The sequence below is a fragment of the Scylla paramamosain genome, chromosome 3, assembly GCF_035594125.1.
Source record: "Scylla paramamosain isolate STU-SP2022 chromosome 3, ASM3559412v1, whole genome shotgun sequence".
In the NCBI taxonomy this organism is placed as follows: domain Eukaryota; kingdom Metazoa; phylum Arthropoda; class Malacostraca; order Decapoda; family Portunidae; genus Scylla; species Scylla paramamosain.
The window spans coordinates 35,416,875-35,434,511 of record NC_087153.1 but is presented as its reverse complement, the minus strand read 5'-3'; the positions used below and the strand labels follow the sequence as shown (position 1 = coordinate 35,434,511).

Sequence of the window (17,637 nt, the reverse complement as noted above, 5' to 3'; positions counted from 1 at the left end):
GTTACTGATAGCCGAACTAAGACAAACATACAAAACACCACCCCATAAAGAGGGATGGAGGAAATATAGGGGCCAAATACCAGCAAGTCACTTGAGGTTATGGAAGCTATCAGCAGTTACTCCTGCAGTGAGTCCATCAGCTGAGTCACTGGATGTAATGGCTAGCGGGGAGCATCATAACGCTCCTCACACTACTGCGGCCGCAACACTTAAAAGCGAGATGCAGCACGACCCTCTCTGGCACGGGGGCTGGCGGCTCTCGAGAGATAAACAACCAAGAAATCGGAAAAAGAAGAAAGTGTCGGATAGAGATAATGGTGAGGCAAGATGCTGCTACAAGCATGCACATCAAGTGTAAAGTATTCATTTTATCGTCTCAGTGAACCAGGAGCAAATAAATGAAAGGCCACGAATTCCAGACATCCCGGAAACTTGACAGGTAAGCGGTAAATGACTGTCTTTTTTTTTTCTTTCTTGCTTGAGATGACTTCCAGAGGCAAAACACACAACGTAATTGATTAAATGGATAATATAAACACCATATAGACGACAAGACAACAAGCTCATTTATTCCTCGTTTTGAACCTGGTCGTTGTTCTGAAATCGATCAAACATTGTTATCTTATTTAGATTTCAGAACAAGGACCAGGTTTAAAACGAGGAATAAATGAGGTTGTTGTCTTGTCGTCTATATGGTATTTGTTTTAAGATCGTTATACATTTAATCAGTTACGCTGTGTGTTTTGCAGCTCGAAGGCATGACAGTTTCAGAAATCAGAAAAAAAGCATGAAAGAAAAGAAAAATTGTACACGTGATGGTGTGGGATGCAACGCGGCCCTACTGGCTTGAGTGTGTGTGCTGCAAGGTGTGAGTCACGTCTTCCGCTGCCTGCTGCAAGCGTCTCGGTCACCAGCTGTCAGTTTGCGATCCATCAGCAGACACCAGTACAACTAGAGCTGACGCCAGTGTGGGTGCAGCTGTGCATCGCGACGGCAAGTGAGCGGAGGGAACAGATGCCTAAAGAAGACACCGAGGACATTAGACGCCCTTTGCCGGTCACCAAACTGGCGTATTGTTAGTAGTGGTCTCGAACCTACCCCCACATGCTGCACGACCGATCCGCACGCCCCACAGCCCTCCTGTGGTGCATGTCTGCCCTTGTGATAGGGGCGGCAGCTCGACTGGCTGCCCTCTCAGAACTTGCAGCGACTGTTGACAAAGCAGCTCATGATGAGAAAGGTATTACTGCATCCTTCCTTGTTATTGTTGTTGTTGGTGGCGGTGGTGGTGGTATTGGAGGTGGTGGAAGAGGTGGTTGTGGTGTTGTCAAGTAGTAGTAGTAGCAGTAGTAGTACTAGTTGTTGTTGTTGTTGTTGTTGTTGTTATTGTTGTTGTTGTTGTTGTTGTTGTTGTTGTTGTTGTTGTTGTTGTTGTTGTTGTTGTTGTTGCTGCTGCTGCCGCTATTACACGCACAGTATACTTGGATATACGGTTAATTTGTTTTGAAATGTAGATTTTAATATAGGCTGTCAGATTTTCAGATGGATTTTGAAATGGCTATTGTTATTTCAGAAACGATTTTGGCAAGAGACTCGAGACTCCCACCGGACAGCCAGCAGGTGACACAGCCATCTGCAACCCAAGGCGTTCCAGCTTTACTACAGCTCTTGTCGGTGCTCTGTCAGCCGTGCCGTACTGGTCCCTTGCTTTCGTCCTTCATGCACGAAAAAAATCACTTAGAAGTAAAACATCACAGAAGAGTGAAGAGATTCAAGGAAACAAATACCTCACTCCTCCACAGCAACAAACAAGCACAGTTATCCGCCAATGAGCCATCCCCATCCACAGGTTCCTCCTCTCTGTGGTTGCATCCTTCACAGAACAGATCCTTGGTTTCGGTAGGAAAGGTGACGGATAACCGTCTCCTTTCTATGAGACCTAAGAAGGGACAAGACCGTACTTGGAACCACTCTCCTACAAGGAGGATCGTTACCCTTAGGCCAGGGTGGTTCCTCATCAACCCGTGGAATCCAAACAGCCTTCGGTCAGTCTTTCGTCACGCTCTCGCATCGTTTCTAGAGGAGAGCAGTGCAGCCAACGACTTCAGCCAAAATTCCCCACAAGATCAAAACTTTGAGTGGGTCAGTAATCAACAGTCCACCCAAAGCTCTGCTCCTCCTCAAGATTTTCAGGGATTTCCAAAGAAGCAGCGTCAGCAAATGTATGCCACAGGGAGAAATCAACGTTCAACAGATACTTCAGTTATTCAAAGACTCCTTAGCCTGATACAGACTTATGGCAAGGATGATGAATTGATGGAATCCTCCTTTTTTAGGACAGGTTCTATAGAAACCTTTCCTCAACCTTCCCCTTCAAATTTTGATATCCACTCCGAGGCGCACACACAAACTCAAGAACAGGAACCATTTGAAATTCCTAGTAACCTTCTTAATGTTTTGGACTTGTACTACGATGCGAACCTTCATGACAGTGGGAACATAGATGAATCTATAAGCGGCGCTCTGGCTCCAGCTCCATCCTTGGAAGTGCCGCCCTACCCTAACAGTCAACCCTTCATTCCTGCCTACCACCAAGTCTTTCCGCCCAGTCCCCCAAATGTGGTGCAGGACAGCTTAGCGCCAGCTTCTCAATCGCCGTCATTTAGTTCTATTTCTTTGATTTCTTCGGTGGTCTCCAACCCCACGAGCTGCTTCGAGGACACGCTCTGCACCATAGGAATTGCTTTTGTCTTGGCTGTCGGCGCCTCCACCTTGATCCTGCTCCCTTTCTCCCAAGGTCGCCGGAGAAGAAGCCTTGATGATAAAGCGCACAACAGTGAAGACATGATGGAACCCTTGGTCAGCCGCCTCCTACAGCTAGAACAGTGCCTCTTTGTGCCGACCTTCTCCCGTCCGTCGCCCAAAGACGATCCCCAGCGCGCCAGTCACCAAAAGACAAAAAGACTACCTATTATGTGCATTACAAACTCGGGGAAAATTTTCTTTTCATCTTATTACATGAATTCACTGAGAGAGACGCAGTATGAACCTAAGCAACATGGATATTGAATCGTGATGCTGTGAAATGAATAATTAAATACATATAAGTGAACAAATTAGAATTAAAGTTTGCCTGTAAAACTGACGAAAATTAATAGGTTACCACACAGATTCTGTGTGTGGTTCTTTCCATTACAAGTGTGTCTATGTGTTGTGCAAAAGGCGATAAGAACAAAGACTGTGAACCATTATATTTGTAAACCATTTACAGATACGTAATATTCTAAGCTGTAGCTCTGATAGAGACCAAGGAAGAGCAAATGTAGTTGTTATGAGATATTTTGTAAACCTGCTATGCCTGATTATTATTCTTCTATATAGACGTCTGAGTGTTCCATGTGGCTTTATAAAGTAATTTTTTTTTTAAACTTTCCAAAAAATAATATTATAAATGGTAGCATATTATAAATTAAAGTTAACCACTCATATTTTAAGATAAGATATTGCGGAAGTGAATTTCCGGTTACAGCGCTTAGTAATAATGATGCCACTATATGTAGATGTAAGTAAAGGTGATCTCAAAGAGTATTAAACACCTAAACGACCTGCTGGTGTCATATAACTGGTGAATTGCTGGTTCATCCCTTAGAAAGCAATACCAGTATATTGTGAGTACTGGGCAAAAGACCGTATGAACATCATGTTTAGGTTGAAAATTTTCATATTAATTATGTATGTCATCTATATAATCCATAAACTCCCATAAAATAATGTAGTGGCAGAGCAAGCAGCAATGACAGCAGCAGCTTTTGGTCGGAGTGAAAGCGAATTTTCGGTTGCAGAGCTTAAGAATGATTATATCACTAGTTGTACGTATGTAAAGCTGATCTCTGATCTAAAAAAAAAAAAAAAAAAAAAAAAAAAAAAAAAAAAAAAAAAACGGGTTGTCGTAATATAGGACCTAACTGTTGAATTGTCGGTTTGATCCTTAGGTAGTTATGGTTGCTGGACAAAGACTGTATGGACATTATGCGCTGATTCAGATTTTTCATTTTAATTTGACATAATGTATATAACTTATAAACACTTGCCAGGAGAACAAAGTAGTGGTAGACCAATCAGCAGTACTCGAAGCAGCTTTAGGCCAGAATGGAAGTTATTTTTCGGCTGCAGCGCTTAGAAATAATTATATTATTTATTGTAAGTAAAGGTGATCTCATAGAAATGTCAAATAGTTAAACGGGATGTCATAATGTAACTGTCGAATTGCCGGTTCGACGTTTTTGGGTACTGAATAAAAAACCGTAGTATAGGTATCATGTATTAATTCATATTTTTATTTCAACCCTATACATAATTCAAATAACCTATAGAAACCGGGAAAAATACGATAGTCGCGGACCAGTGCAGCAGTACCGAAGCAGCTGTAGACCGAATTGGCTGCGACTTGAGGGAAGCGAGGCATGGCTGAGGTACAAGACGACGATCAGTGGCTGTATGGCGACGACAAGGACGAGGGCAAGGAAGAGGAAGGCGAGCTGAGTGAAAAGGCTGATGAGAGGGAGAAAACAGCCGAGGTGAGCTTTGGGGGCCAGTGTTCAGAGGTGGACAGAGGGGATGTCGGGTGCGCGGGCTGGCAGGAGCGGCGCTAAGGCAATGTTGATACTTCTGTTACTTGTAGTGATTCAGTGTGTTGGTAAGTTGTGTTACTATTCTGCGTCCTGTTGTGGCTGGGGTGGTGTATCCTGGTGTAAGTGGCTGGTCTAGTGTGTATGGGAGCCACTTACCTGCCCCAACCGCTAACCCAGAGAAACTTCCTATGTTGTCTTATGTTTGCAGGTGTTGCAGGCTTGGAAGGCTGAATTAATTGTTAAATCCGTCAGTGTTAATCTGAAATTGTGAAAGTAAATTTATCCTACTGATTTCGGGACACTTTTTGTGGGCAAAATAATGCTTTTTGTAATCATGATCAACACAATGAAGGGACCACCTGTAATATTAATCAACTGAATGAATCTAAACCTAAAACTAACATAAACAAGTCCTCAGATGAACTTGCTAAAGTCATATCAATATTATCTTTTCTGTGCTATGTCCCACGGTGCTTTCACTGACACTCGTCTAACAGAGAACCTGTACCTCTGTTAATTCTTTGCCTTAAGGGTTGCTTACTAAAATGGCAGTTTTGTACCTTCAATCAGCAAGGACGTCCATGGTCGAATATATACTTGTTTGTGTGTTTTGATGTGGTATAGTGGTAAATTTGCAGTTTGGCACCATACATCCTATCTTTTCTCATTCTCTATGCCTAATAAGTTTGGAGGCCTGGTGGGAAAGCAGGGTTTTATGGTGGGGGAAGCTAAATTTGGACATTCATGAAAAGGTCTAAGGATGAGACACCACATTTTGAAAACTGGAGAAATTTCTTGCCTAAACTAACTTAACCTAACCTACCTGGGGGGGCTTCAGCCTCCCCTGGAACACCCCCCTTGTGGACACTAATCTAACCTAACATTACCAAACCAGGGGACAAGACCCTTTAAGGACAGTAACTTAACCTAACCTAACCTGATTAGCTTTAGAGTCATTGTCTGTTATTTATTTATTATTTTGACCATTGTTGGCACTGCATTTTTATAATGGTCAGTCTGTGTTTATATGGGAATAAGTGATGTTGCTTTCAATACTGTGTTGGGGGGGGAGGTGCTGCCAGCAGGAGGGTGTTGCAGTGTCATAGTGGTGCAGCAACTTCTTAGCAAACTGCTCAAGGTGTGGCAGGTCTTCAGGGTGGTGAGGTGCAGGGTGTCAAAGGCTTCCTCATGGGTGGTATTTATGAGCCCCAAGATGTCCCAAACAGCCCTTCTCTGCACCCATTCAAGTTGATGGTGTAGGGTGAGGTTGAGGGAAGACATAAGCTTCAGGAGCATGAATGTGGAGTAGATGCTCACCAGCTTACACAGTGGAGTCCCTAGGAGTCTTTGCTGAATGTAGCCAGAGGCCCTTCCATGAGGCTTATAATGTGGAAGAAAAATGTGCTAATTTCTTGGGAATTTATAACACTGCTGTCAATAAGTATGTACCAAAAATGACAGAAAGAAAATTGGTAGAAAGACTGGTTTAATAGAAGATGTGAAAAAGCAAAAAAGAGACATGTTGCATGGAACAGGTGGGGAAAGAAGTTGAATGGTAAGACAAGAGAAGTTTATAAGAGAACTGGAAGCAAGACTTAGCAGAGAAGAAAAGGAATTTTTAAAGAGGTGTTATTGAAAGTTGTAATGGAGAACCCAAACTGTTCTTTAGGTTTGTTAGTGGAAAATTAAAATGTAAAGAAGTAATTGTTAAGCTAAAAGTCATAGGGACAACTTATGATATTCTTGAAATAGGATGACTTTTAGATGATGGGGAGCATCAAGAGGTAGAGAGTTGAGACTGTGGTAATATTTTTTATTTTATTTTATTTATTATTATTTTTTTGTAGAAATGTAAGAAGTGCTCTGGCCAAGGACAACAAAAATCAGTGCTGAGGAAAAAAAGCTTCCTGAAGTACCCTAAAGGAGATTGTTTTCATTTTGTCTTTATATATGGAAACAAACAGGAAGTTGTTAGAACACAAATTTCTGAAAATTGTGATAAAGAAAAATTAATATTGGTGGTAAGCTTGGTATTCATATTCATAGCAGTTATATTTATGCCTATATAAATGTTCAAGTGTTAATGTTTATGCTTTCACTTGTTTCATAGATATGATAATTTCTTTGGGAACGGCTCCTGTTTACCTTTGTTTTTAGTCACCTTAAAGCAGCGTCACATTGGGCAAATTTCTCCTAGTGTGCTGCTTGGATTTACATGTACTGCAAGCTGTACATGTAAAATAAAAATATATTGTCATACTATGAGTAAAATTTTCAACTATAAAACTTAGAAAAACAAAGTATATTTGCCAGTGTGTGCTTTTGATTTGATAGTGTGTATGTAGTGGTATGTGAAATTATTTATAGCGCTTAATTGACAACTGCAGATGGAAAGATAAACAATGTGCCGTGATGGAGTCCTGCATTAAGTTTTACTGGAGTGTGAAAGCATGGCACAAATTAATTGAGCTATAGTGAACCCAGACTTAATTAATACTTGGGGTGTTGACTGTAGCACCTGCTACAGCCAACAGCCAACAGCTATTGCCACTTCAACCCCAGAGTGACTGATCATGGCCAGCAATCACAGTCTGTGTACACACCGCCACATAGCCTATATGAGTTGCCAAGTGGAGTGAAAGATTTATTACAGCATCCTTGTTCCATCATCAAATCAAAAACCATTAAAGAAAACATGCAGTTATATGTAATAACATTTAATTTTTTAGTAATTAAGGGAAAATAAAGTAACTGAAAAAATGCTGCCTTGGGGTTTGTTGTTGGAATGACAAGGCATCAGTACAATGGCTCAGTCCCTGTGTGACACCAAACTTGCTGTGTCACTGGTCTTCACCAAAAATGGGCAGCATGCTGGCAGAAATTTGCTCTCTGTGGCACCACCTTTAGGATCTATGATATGTATTGTACAATGCAGATAAAATTTTGCTTCAATAAATATGTTTATAGAAGGTGATTGTAGAAATCCTAAATATTACTTTATCACTTCAGGAAAATGGCAAAGAAGATTCAACTACAGAAGGTGGAGAAGGACAGGATGCAGACAAGGACAAAGATGAAGACATGGAAAAAGACAAAGATCAAGATGGAGAAGATAGAGAAGACAGAGGTATTTGGTGGCATGTTTTTCAAGTTGGTGTATGAGGATACTAATTGTATTTCTTTTATGAAGATCCATTATAATCTATGACAACATGCTGTTGTCATGAGAGGCTCATCAGGACTTGCCAAAAATTATGGATGTTGGTGATTGCCTTTGCCTAATTGGCAACAGGGCGAATTTAGCATTACTATGCGTGTCTTGACAGATTCAAAGCTCTCGTGGCCAGTTCATTCTGCCTTCAGATCAATTTCTCAGCATTTTTATGTTTCTGCAAAGCTGTGCATGACATTGTTGGGCAGCAATAAGATTGAATCTCAGTGAGGACACCCAATATGATGACCAAGGCCAAAATCTATTTAATATACTTTGGCTGTCCTGTCCTTGTACATGTACACATCCATTTTTACAGTAGTAACAGAATTAGTAACTATTATATGCCTGCAGATGTTGAGAGTACTGGAGGAGTGTTGATTACCTAATTTATGCACTATTTTAATGTGAGAAGATTACGTAATTTATTACAATAACTCACATTTCCTTTTGATGTACTGATTTACTAATATCATATGCGTATTTCATTTCTATTAGTGCTTTATATTTTATTGCCAGGACATATTTCACTTTTTTTTTATGAAGGATTATATTTGATACACTATATTGCGTGTAATCAAAAGCCACAAATTAGTTTCCACTACTATAACTAAATGGGCATAAAATGAGTACAGACATTATTTTTATTTATTTATTTATTTACTTTTATTTTTATTTTATTTATTATATTTTTTTGTCAGTTTTCTGTTTCCTACCATTTGAATTTGTTTTTGCTGTGTCTTTGCAAATAAGTAACAAAGTCATTTGTTCTCAGACAAGGATGGAACAAATGATGATGCTGAGAAAGGTGATGAAGATGACAGCAGCGATGAGGATGATGTGACCATCACTATTGGGGCCTTGAAGACTCAGCCAGACATCATTCAGGCCCCCACAGCTTCACATCCTGTACGCTTCCAGCACAAGGTATGTACTTACATTGTTGGCAGAAAGAGGGGTCAAGTGAATCATGTGGTAACATGCACTTCAGATTTGTATCTGATATAACAATTGATCAGCCAAAGTGGAAGCTGCCAATTAGTGTGAATGAATAATCAAGTATTGTGATCATCTGTAGTATATCTTTCGGGGTGTGTGTGTGTGTGTGTGTGTGTGTGTGTTTTTATATACCAGTTGAGGGAATGAATAATCAAGTATTACAATCATTTGTAGTATGTTTTTTTTTTTCACCAGTCGTGGGAACACAGCATATGAACATATGGATGTGTAAAGTTCTAAACAAATGGTGCTTGGTTGTATACTAAATGTGAAGTCCAGCACTAGACACACTTTCAGATTGAAGCAAACATTTAAACAACTTAAAAAAAAAATTTACATTTGTTAAAATGTGTGCAATATTTGTTAAAGTGTTTGTGTGTGTGTGTGTGTGTGTGTGTGTGTGTGTGTGTGTGTGTAAGGGGACTCTGGCCTAGGGCAATAAAAAAGGCTACAAAAAAAGGTTCTACTGAAGGTGCCAGTTCCCAAAGTGTGTAATCAAAAGGGTTATCCAAAATTTGAGGAGAAGCATCTTGAAACTGTTGAAATCAAAGGCAGGAGGAAATACAGAAGCAAGCTAGGAGTTCCAGAGTTTACCTATAAAAGGGATGAAAGATTGAGAATACTAGTTAACTTTTTTATTAGGGAGGTGGACAGAATAGGGGTGAGAGAAAACAGAAAGCCTTGTGCAGTGATGTCACTGCATATAGTTAGCAGGATCAGAAGAACAGTTTGTGTGAAAGTAGCAATATAAAACAACAAGGGATGCAGTGTTGTGGCAAAGAAAGAGGGGCTGAAAATAGTTCAAGTGAGGAGTTGGTGAGATAAAATGCATTTGATTCCACCCATTTTGCTAGTTAGCTTCGTCTCTAAGTTAACTGAAATTGTAATCTCTTCCATTAAATGATGGCAATACTATTATGCCACAGTCTGTGCCCTTGTTTGGATTATTTATGCCAAAATTATGTTTTTGAGTAAAAATCTGTTTAATTTATTTCTTGTGTTCTCTTTGTGTTTAACTTTGATCTTAAATATTGATTGAATTCTGGACATTCTTTAAATCATTTGCTAGTAATTGGGTTAGATGTCATAATTTGCAAATGTAGCCTTTAACCTAACATAATTTGCTTTTTATTGAAAGAATACTTATTGCTTATTCCATGCTATAGGCAGCACCAAGTGCTGGCCTGAAGGATGAAGACTTCACTTCACCAGGGAAAGTGAATGGTGTGCCTATCACAGAATTCAGTATGGCAGAGTTGGAGGAGAAGCCATGGAGGTAATACTTGGCAAATATTTTTAGTTTCACCAAGTCCTTGATATATTCTAGTTAAATTCTTACACTAACTTCTTAACCACCATGCAGAGAATAATGTTTACATTTCTTAGTCTTGCATGTATGTATCACTTTGGCTTGATCTACAAATACATTAAAACTTACACAAGTTGGCATTCAATAAGTCAGAATTCCACATAAGTTGACAAGGTAACAAAATATTCAATTGAAAAGAATGTTCACAAAAGTGATCTCTGGAAAGTTTTTTTGCAATTCTGTTCCATGCCTATTAAACTTAATTTTTGTTCAGGTCTTGGGTTTATATATATATATATATATATATATATATATATATATATATATATATATATATATATATATATATATATATATATTATTTACAAGAATGTACATATATTAATCTTTTTAAGAAAACCGGGTGCAGACATCTCCGACTACTTCAACTACGGGTTCAATGAAGAGACCTGGTTCAGATACTGCGAACGTCAAAAGCGGATGAGAATCAACGAATCTGGAGCAGGCCTGGCTGGGCTTGGCATCAGTATAACAAAGGTATGTTAATGTAATTTTTTATGTTGTGAAAGTCTTGAAATTATGGCAACAATATAATGTTAATTCACATTTACAGTTAGCTCTTAATATATACAAATTATCTACTTATTGGAATTTTTGGAAGCTGTGTGCACATCATTCTAGTACTTGTGGGTGGTTGGTTCACACCCCCTGCCAAGTTTGAGAAGCTTCACCTCAGAACAGCTGCTGCTTCAAAGAGCTGACCTGTAGACAGCATAAAGTGTGACCCACTCACCAATCAAATACAGCTACTTAAGTATAAGCAGATGTGGTTTTCCATGGACTGAAAACTGAATTTCTATAATACAGGAAAAAAATGTAGTATTTGGTGTTATTCTATATTTGTAATTTCCAATTTTTTTTTTTTTTTTTTTTTTTTTTTTTTTTCTCTCTCTCCCTGCCTTATACATTTATCCATAATGAACATTCATAAATGTGTATTGGTAACCATCTCATATATACATAATATATGAGATGGTTACATCTCATATATTATGATTATATATACATAATAATTTATGCATCTTTTTAAGAACAAACAAGTTTATATAAAGCCTGCAAAAGCTAATACTCTGTATTCCCACTGCTCTTCCTCCCTTGTCCCAAACTGTGTTGAGGTGTTGGTTGTTTTTGCACTAGATTGTTTAGCATAATTATCATCCCCCCATCCACAATTTTTTTTCTCCATTGAATAATTACAAGTTTCCTTATTGGTCATATATTATTTAGTGATGATTATTAATATCTCTAAACTAAATACATGAGCTCAAAGTTGAGTTGCAGTCATCAAGGCAATGACTTTTTTTTACTTTGATTTTTATTAAGGAATGGGGGATAGGTATGAGTGCTCTTACTAGAAGTATCAGTCTATTGAATGTGGTAGATAAGGTGTATGGTAAGGTATTGATCAAGAGAATCCACAAAGATACAGATACGGATGTGATGTAGAAGGAGGCTTCAGGAGAGGAAGGGGCTGTGTAACTCGGTGTAAGATTTGTGTGACAGATTTGTGAAAAGTATTTAGCCAAAGGGAAAGAAGCATTCTGGAGTTTCGTGGATGTAGATAAGGCATATAAAAGAATCAATAAGGAAGGAATGTGGTGATATCTTGAAGTTGTATGGTGGAGGTTGTAAAAAGGGGTGAAAAATTTTCTTTATGAGAACAGTAGAGCATAATATATTATGTAAGGGTAGGAAATAGCACAAGTGAATGGTTTCCAGTCATGGTGGGTTATGTTAGGGATGTGCAATGTCACTATGGCTGTTTATCATCTGTATGGATGGTGTGATGAGGGAAGTTAATGCTAGATTGTTGGCTAGAGGATTAACATTACAAAATGGTGCCTTTTATATTGGCAGATGTGTGCTCTACTGTTTGTGAAATTAAAGAAAAGATTGAGACTGCTTGGCAAGTGAAGGAAACTTGGCTGCTATTTATTTAGAGATACCTTAGGTAGGAATGTCACTAATTTTAGGACAATAATGTTTGATTGTTTATAGATCCTTTAGATTTTTTAAGGCCACAGGATTGGTGGGATTATTTGTTTGTTTATAGATCCATTAGATTTTTTTAAGGCCATAGGATTGGTGGGATTGATGGGATTGCTCATTCATATATTTTGTATTTTCAGGGGATTTGTCCTCTAACTTGCTATGTATGGCAGGGGATAATTGTGCATCAGATCTGCAATACAGCTGTTTCATTATTTTCAGCCATTTGGCAACACTCCAAACACCATCCCAGTAACTATTGTGAATGACAATAGCAAGTATGGGGGGTCCGGATCTCAGCGTCCCAAGGCAGGACCTCCACCACGCAACAAAGGCATGGGACAGATTGATGTCATAGGAGGAGCTTCCAATCCTAACAAAACCAGCACTATTCAGGTATATGTGACATTTTTCTGCTCCTCTGAGTGCATCCATGTCTGGGAGATTCATTCTCATTTCTATACTTGTAGAGTACATCATAAATCAATTGTTTCATATTTGCTACAGGTCATGACAGCTGATAGGCGAGAATATTCCAACAAGGTGATGAGTGGCCCTCCCCCACCCCCATCCCAGCCTTCTTACAATGACATGGAGTAAGTAACATTTTGCCTTCATGCTCAAGCAATGTTTGTCCAAGTATTATTGAGGTTTGCCATTAAGACTTAAGTGCTGTTTGGACATGAACTGTTCAATTTTACAGGGTATTTTTAATGACCTGTTTAAAAGAGTACATTAAATAGTAATGTTGTGCATTGGTTCCATAGAAAGAGATCGGAATAAGTTATCCAAAGAATTCATAGTAGGAAGAAAAAAATGAAGGCAGAAATTTTCACAGCATACAAATAATGAAAGTGACTGCATAGGTGTTCACCAAGTGCTGGTGATACCATGTGTAAGAAGAGTTGACAATTAACTCTTGCAAAAGTTCATCATGTCTATGAATGACATCAGACATTCATCTTTGCTATCTGCCACATGGTAATAATTGAATAACTGAAATATAATTGTAAGTACTGTATAATAAAGTAATAAAGTTGTGGCAAGTGTAAGTTAGAGGAAAATTTGACATCTCTGTGAATTCCAGCTACAAACTATGCAAATGAGGATTGAGGTACAATATTATTATAAACATTTCTGTTCCTTGTTTTAAGGCATTTTATTAAAAATAGTTTAGTTTATCATAATGTTCAGGTGGCTTTCCTTTCTTGCTGATCACAGATAAGAAAATGGAAGATGCAAGGAAAGGGATCAAAACTTGCAAAGTTGCAAGTTTTGATAGATATCCAGTTAATTGTTTGAAGTCTGGTAGTTGAGTGGTTAGTGAAATCCTGAATGTATACTTCATGAGCAGTGTGGTTCCCTGTATAAGTGTTGTTAGTAGTTATGAATGTGGTCATTTTGTGGGTTCAGGTCTTTTGAAGAGAAAAGGAAAGGGTTTGGACAATCCTGAAATTGTATGTGCCAGACCTTACATGCTTTGGATTGCTCTTTTGGTGGTGTCACTGTGGGCTTGAGATCTTTGTGGTTGTGGGATAGGGATGGATTGCTTTAGGTTCAACAACCCTTATTGAGTGCAAACACTACAAAATGTACATGAGCACTATTAAGTATTCTAGAAGAACTTACAGCCTTCAGCAGGAGCAAGATGTGGTGGTGTTCTACAGTCGAGTCCTATTGATTTTATTTACATCTGTTTTCATCAGTATTTTATCTTAATAATTTTTATGTAGTTATCTTTACAGGTAAATTACAATTTCTCATTATCTTAATGCAAGCTTAAGGAATGCTGGGGATATGATTAGAGAGAGAGAGAGAGAGAGAGAGAGAGAGAGAGAGAGAGAGAGAGAGAGAGAGAGAGAGAGAGAGTATAATGTATGATATTCTTGTTTTAAAATAACCAAGCAAAACTCAGCATTATGTTGTGAAGTTTATAGTGTGTAGCCAAATATCTGCATCTAGCACATTTAATACTTGTCACCAAGTATTCACCTCTGCCTTTTCAGATTTGGCGGCAATCCATATGGAGATGCTTACTATCCTGGTGACAGTTCATTTTATGGTGGTGGTGGCGGCTTTGACAACCCCCAACCCTGGGGTGCAGGCCAGGCACCTCCTCCAATGGGTCAGAACAGCTGGGATGGGCCTGGATCAGTTCCTCCCCCAACTGTAACTCCAGTGTCTAGTGCCCCAGGGTATTTTGAAGAGGAGTCCATGAGTGCTCCACCTCCACCACCTGAGCCAGAGGAGGAAAGGCACAGGTAATGATTGAACTACTATTTTCTAGGTGTATTTCTTTAATTTTCTCATGTTTGATGTGACAAGAAAGGCAAGTTAAATATTGTTTATGTGTGAGGAAAAAGGTTGTATAAAAAAAAAGTAAGTTTTCGAAGTCTGAAGTTAGTTTTATTTTGGAAAATGCCCATAAATATTAGTCCATTCAGGTGTTCATTTTCTTATTTAGTGAAGTATACATGATAATTTAGAGCTGTGAACAAGTTATAAATTTCCTCACTTTTTTTTTTTCACTTTGACAAGAAAATTGGTGGTTTATGAGTGTGTGTGTGTGTGTATACCTTGAAAGTCAGCCTAGACATAGATGACAGATTTTGATATCGGGTATTATTATTGATTTTTGGCCAAATTAACCCCCCCCCCCTCCTCCTCTCCTCCCTAGGTTTCATGGCATCTGAGTTTCATGATTCTTAAGTTCCATGCTGAGTCCAAAGTTTTCACTATCTGGGCATGAGTGAGGAGAGATGCACTTGAGAGGCCAATTAGTCAATTTGTCCCAGCCCATTTTCATGTTTGCTGAGAGGCCTTAAGCAAAACTTGCTTAGCATATTTTCTAATATATATATATATATATATATATATATATATATATATATATATATATATATATATATATATATATATATATATGCATACAGTTCCACAGTGCCATATTGAATTTCATGATTGCTCTCTTCCAAAGGCATAGCACTAGACTCAAGGATCACGAAACTTGGGGTATTAAAACACTGGAAAAATGCTTATTTATTCTGGCTGCATTACCTAGATCTGTGCGAGTTTCTCTGGCAACCACCTATTAGTTCAAACTTAACAACAGGTCCTACTACCTTAGCCAGTAATTATAGCCTCCCATCTTTCCCTTCCAACTACAGCAGAAATCTTATCCCTTGTGTCACATTCCTCATCAGCTGTAAACTGGTTAATGACAATGCTTGCCAAGCCTGCCTTTACCTACAATAACCACAGAAAGTTACAAAACAAGACACCCTCTGATCTCCTTGACAAGGGTCTGTAATCCTTGATAAGGATCTGTAATAAATGTATTTATCCATTACTGTATTGTATCAACTGTAATTATTGGGCAGGGTTATAGCACCTGTTGTCCAGTTTAGACAGTTGCCAGAGATGAAGCTGTGTATCCATGTAACTATATGTGTGGCTCTGTGTTCTTCCAAAGATGCTGTAAAGTTAAAGTAATCAGGAATAAACTTCTATTCCTATGGATTCTACGAATCCTGTACTATTCTGTGGTTTTGGTAGTATGAATGAACAAAACACCACCTTTTCTTTCGCCTAAAATTTTTCACACATCTTTTTCACAGCAAGCACCTAGTTCCTGCATTAATTTCCTGTTCCACTCATATTGCATCCTCTCTTCTCTCCTATAGTCAGCAGACCCTCAAAATACTCTACCAATCTTTAATTTGTGGTGTTCTTTTCAGCCATTATCCAATTTTAAGTTTTCCCACTTTCTTCTTTCTACAACACTTCACCTTCCAAACTTTTTCTTTATTTTCCAAAAACTTTTCCTACCCTTGTCATTTTTATCCTGTTTCACATCATCCACAACCCTTTTGATTTTTTTTCTCCTCTTTTACATTGCTCATGTGACCTCTCATCTTTCTTTTGCTACAACATTTCATATGCATGCACCTTACCTCCTTTGTGCATACCACACTTCATCTGCACACCACAGCACTCTTGAATGACTGCCATTCTTCCTGATTGCCATGACCATGCCTAAAAATGTTTAGTTAATAATTCAGTCATATCTCCCCATGTTTTTGGATATAAAACACAATAAATAAAGAAATTAAGTGGATTTCAAGTAATATCACCAACATGGTAGAGAGTTGTAGCAATCTGGTCATGAGGTAACTTATTTTGAATTATGTTTTTTGGTGAACCAGTTTAATTATTTTAGTTACAGAATTAAATCGTAATATGATAAATTTTGATGAAATTCCAAACACTTACAGATCTCGGCGAAGTCACCGGTCCCGCAGCCGCTCACCCAGCCGTCACAGGCACTCAGGAAGACACCGCTCCCGCTCACGTTCACCATCCCACCGACACAAACGCAAGAAGTCCAAGAGAGAACGGGATACAGACTGATGATATGTTCAAAAGTACAAGCATGTTTGGTGTAAGCCACAGTCATTTAAGGGTTTGTTGCTTTGGGATGTGAGAACTATTTTTTAAGTTTTAAAGTGCAGCACAAGAACATGTCTGTGGTGCACGAATTGAATTATCATTATTTGTGTAGTTTAACACAAAATATCTAACATCAGTTGAAGTAAAATTAATTATTATTGAGCACTTTTCTTCCCCTTAAAATAAAGTTCAGCTTTTTTTTTTTTAGAGGCTAAAGACAGTCAAGACAGTCAGAGGAGAGGAGTTGATAAAATAAAAAGCTTTTTTGATTCCACCTTGTCTAAAAAGAGCAGTATGAATGGAACCCTCCCATACATATGAAGCATACTCTATAAAGTGGAACTTGGGTTCTCAAACCTAATTCTTGAATGCCATTCAAAATCCAAAATATTCGAAAACTGAAGCTAATTTTCCCATAAGAATCAATGTAAAATGGATTAATTCCATATACCTGTCCACCCTGTCTTAGCTTCTTATGACAGACACTCCCACTGCTAAGATGGCTGCTTCACAACATCTCCAGCTCAGATATTATTTATCCAGAAAGTATCGAATGAACTTGACACAACTCATCTAAAGATACTGAGATGAGAGGAGCATCCCACTTACCATCAAAATGAAGGTGATCATAACACTTAGACATCTTGCTGCTGGGAAAAGCTACTAGGAAAATACAGTTGTGCAGTAGTGATGGCGCTAGGGATCATTGAGAGAGCCACCTTCAGTATTACACCTGAGCTCTGAAAACCTTGTTTGTAGACATTTACCCTGTTTCAAAGTTTGAATTACTGTCTTACATTCTTTGTCTCTCCTCTAAATATATAAGAATGAAGAAAATATTCATAGAAACTATAAATTAGTAATAAACTGCAGCTTTTGCTCTGTCTTTTAACATCTGAAATCAAGTAACTTTGTTCAAGAACCAAATTATGGTATGACAACCGAAGCAATTAACAAGTTCAAAATTATGTCCAAAAACTGATTTGTTC

At 38.4% G+C, this 17,637-nt stretch overlaps 2 protein-coding genes and 1 long non-coding RNA gene across 3 annotated transcripts; 2 read left to right on the top strand and 1 right to left on the bottom strand.

Annotated features, from left to right (window-relative positions):
- Positions 1 to 761: 761 nt before the first annotated feature.
- Positions 762 to 3,926, top strand: LOC135094414 (uncharacterized). The gene is made up of 2 exons (XM_063994493.1): positions 762 to 1,240; positions 1,574 to 3,926. Exons 1-2 carry the CDS (start codon positions 1,105 to 1,107, stop codon positions 3,067 to 3,069), a joined length of 1,632 nt encoding a protein of 543 aa, XP_063850563.1. The 5' UTR covers positions 762 to 1,104; the 3' UTR covers positions 3,070 to 3,926.
- A 488-nt stretch (positions 3,927 to 4,414) lies between these two features.
- LOC135094437 (pre-mRNA 3'-end-processing factor FIP1-like) lies at positions 4,415 to 16,807 on the top strand. The gene is made up of 9 exons (XM_063994535.1): positions 4,415 to 4,577; positions 7,641 to 7,758; positions 8,618 to 8,769; positions 10,008 to 10,117; positions 10,546 to 10,687; positions 12,422 to 12,595; positions 12,707 to 12,795; positions 14,206 to 14,460; positions 16,474 to 16,807. The coding sequence occupies exons 1-9, from the start codon at positions 4,464 to 4,466 to the stop codon at positions 16,607 to 16,609; spliced, it is 1,290 nt and encodes a 429-aa protein (XP_063850605.1). The 5' UTR covers positions 4,415 to 4,463; the 3' UTR covers positions 16,610 to 16,807.
- On the bottom strand, positions 14,296 to 16,610 carry LOC135094473 (uncharacterized). Its single transcript, XR_010263826.1, has 3 exons — positions 16,472 to 16,610; positions 16,153 to 16,234; positions 14,296 to 14,435 (listed from the first exon to the last, which is right to left on the bottom strand). It is a non-coding gene; the product is annotated as an uncharacterized LOC135094473 (long non-coding RNA).
- Positions 16,808 to 17,637: the final 830 nt, after the last annotated feature.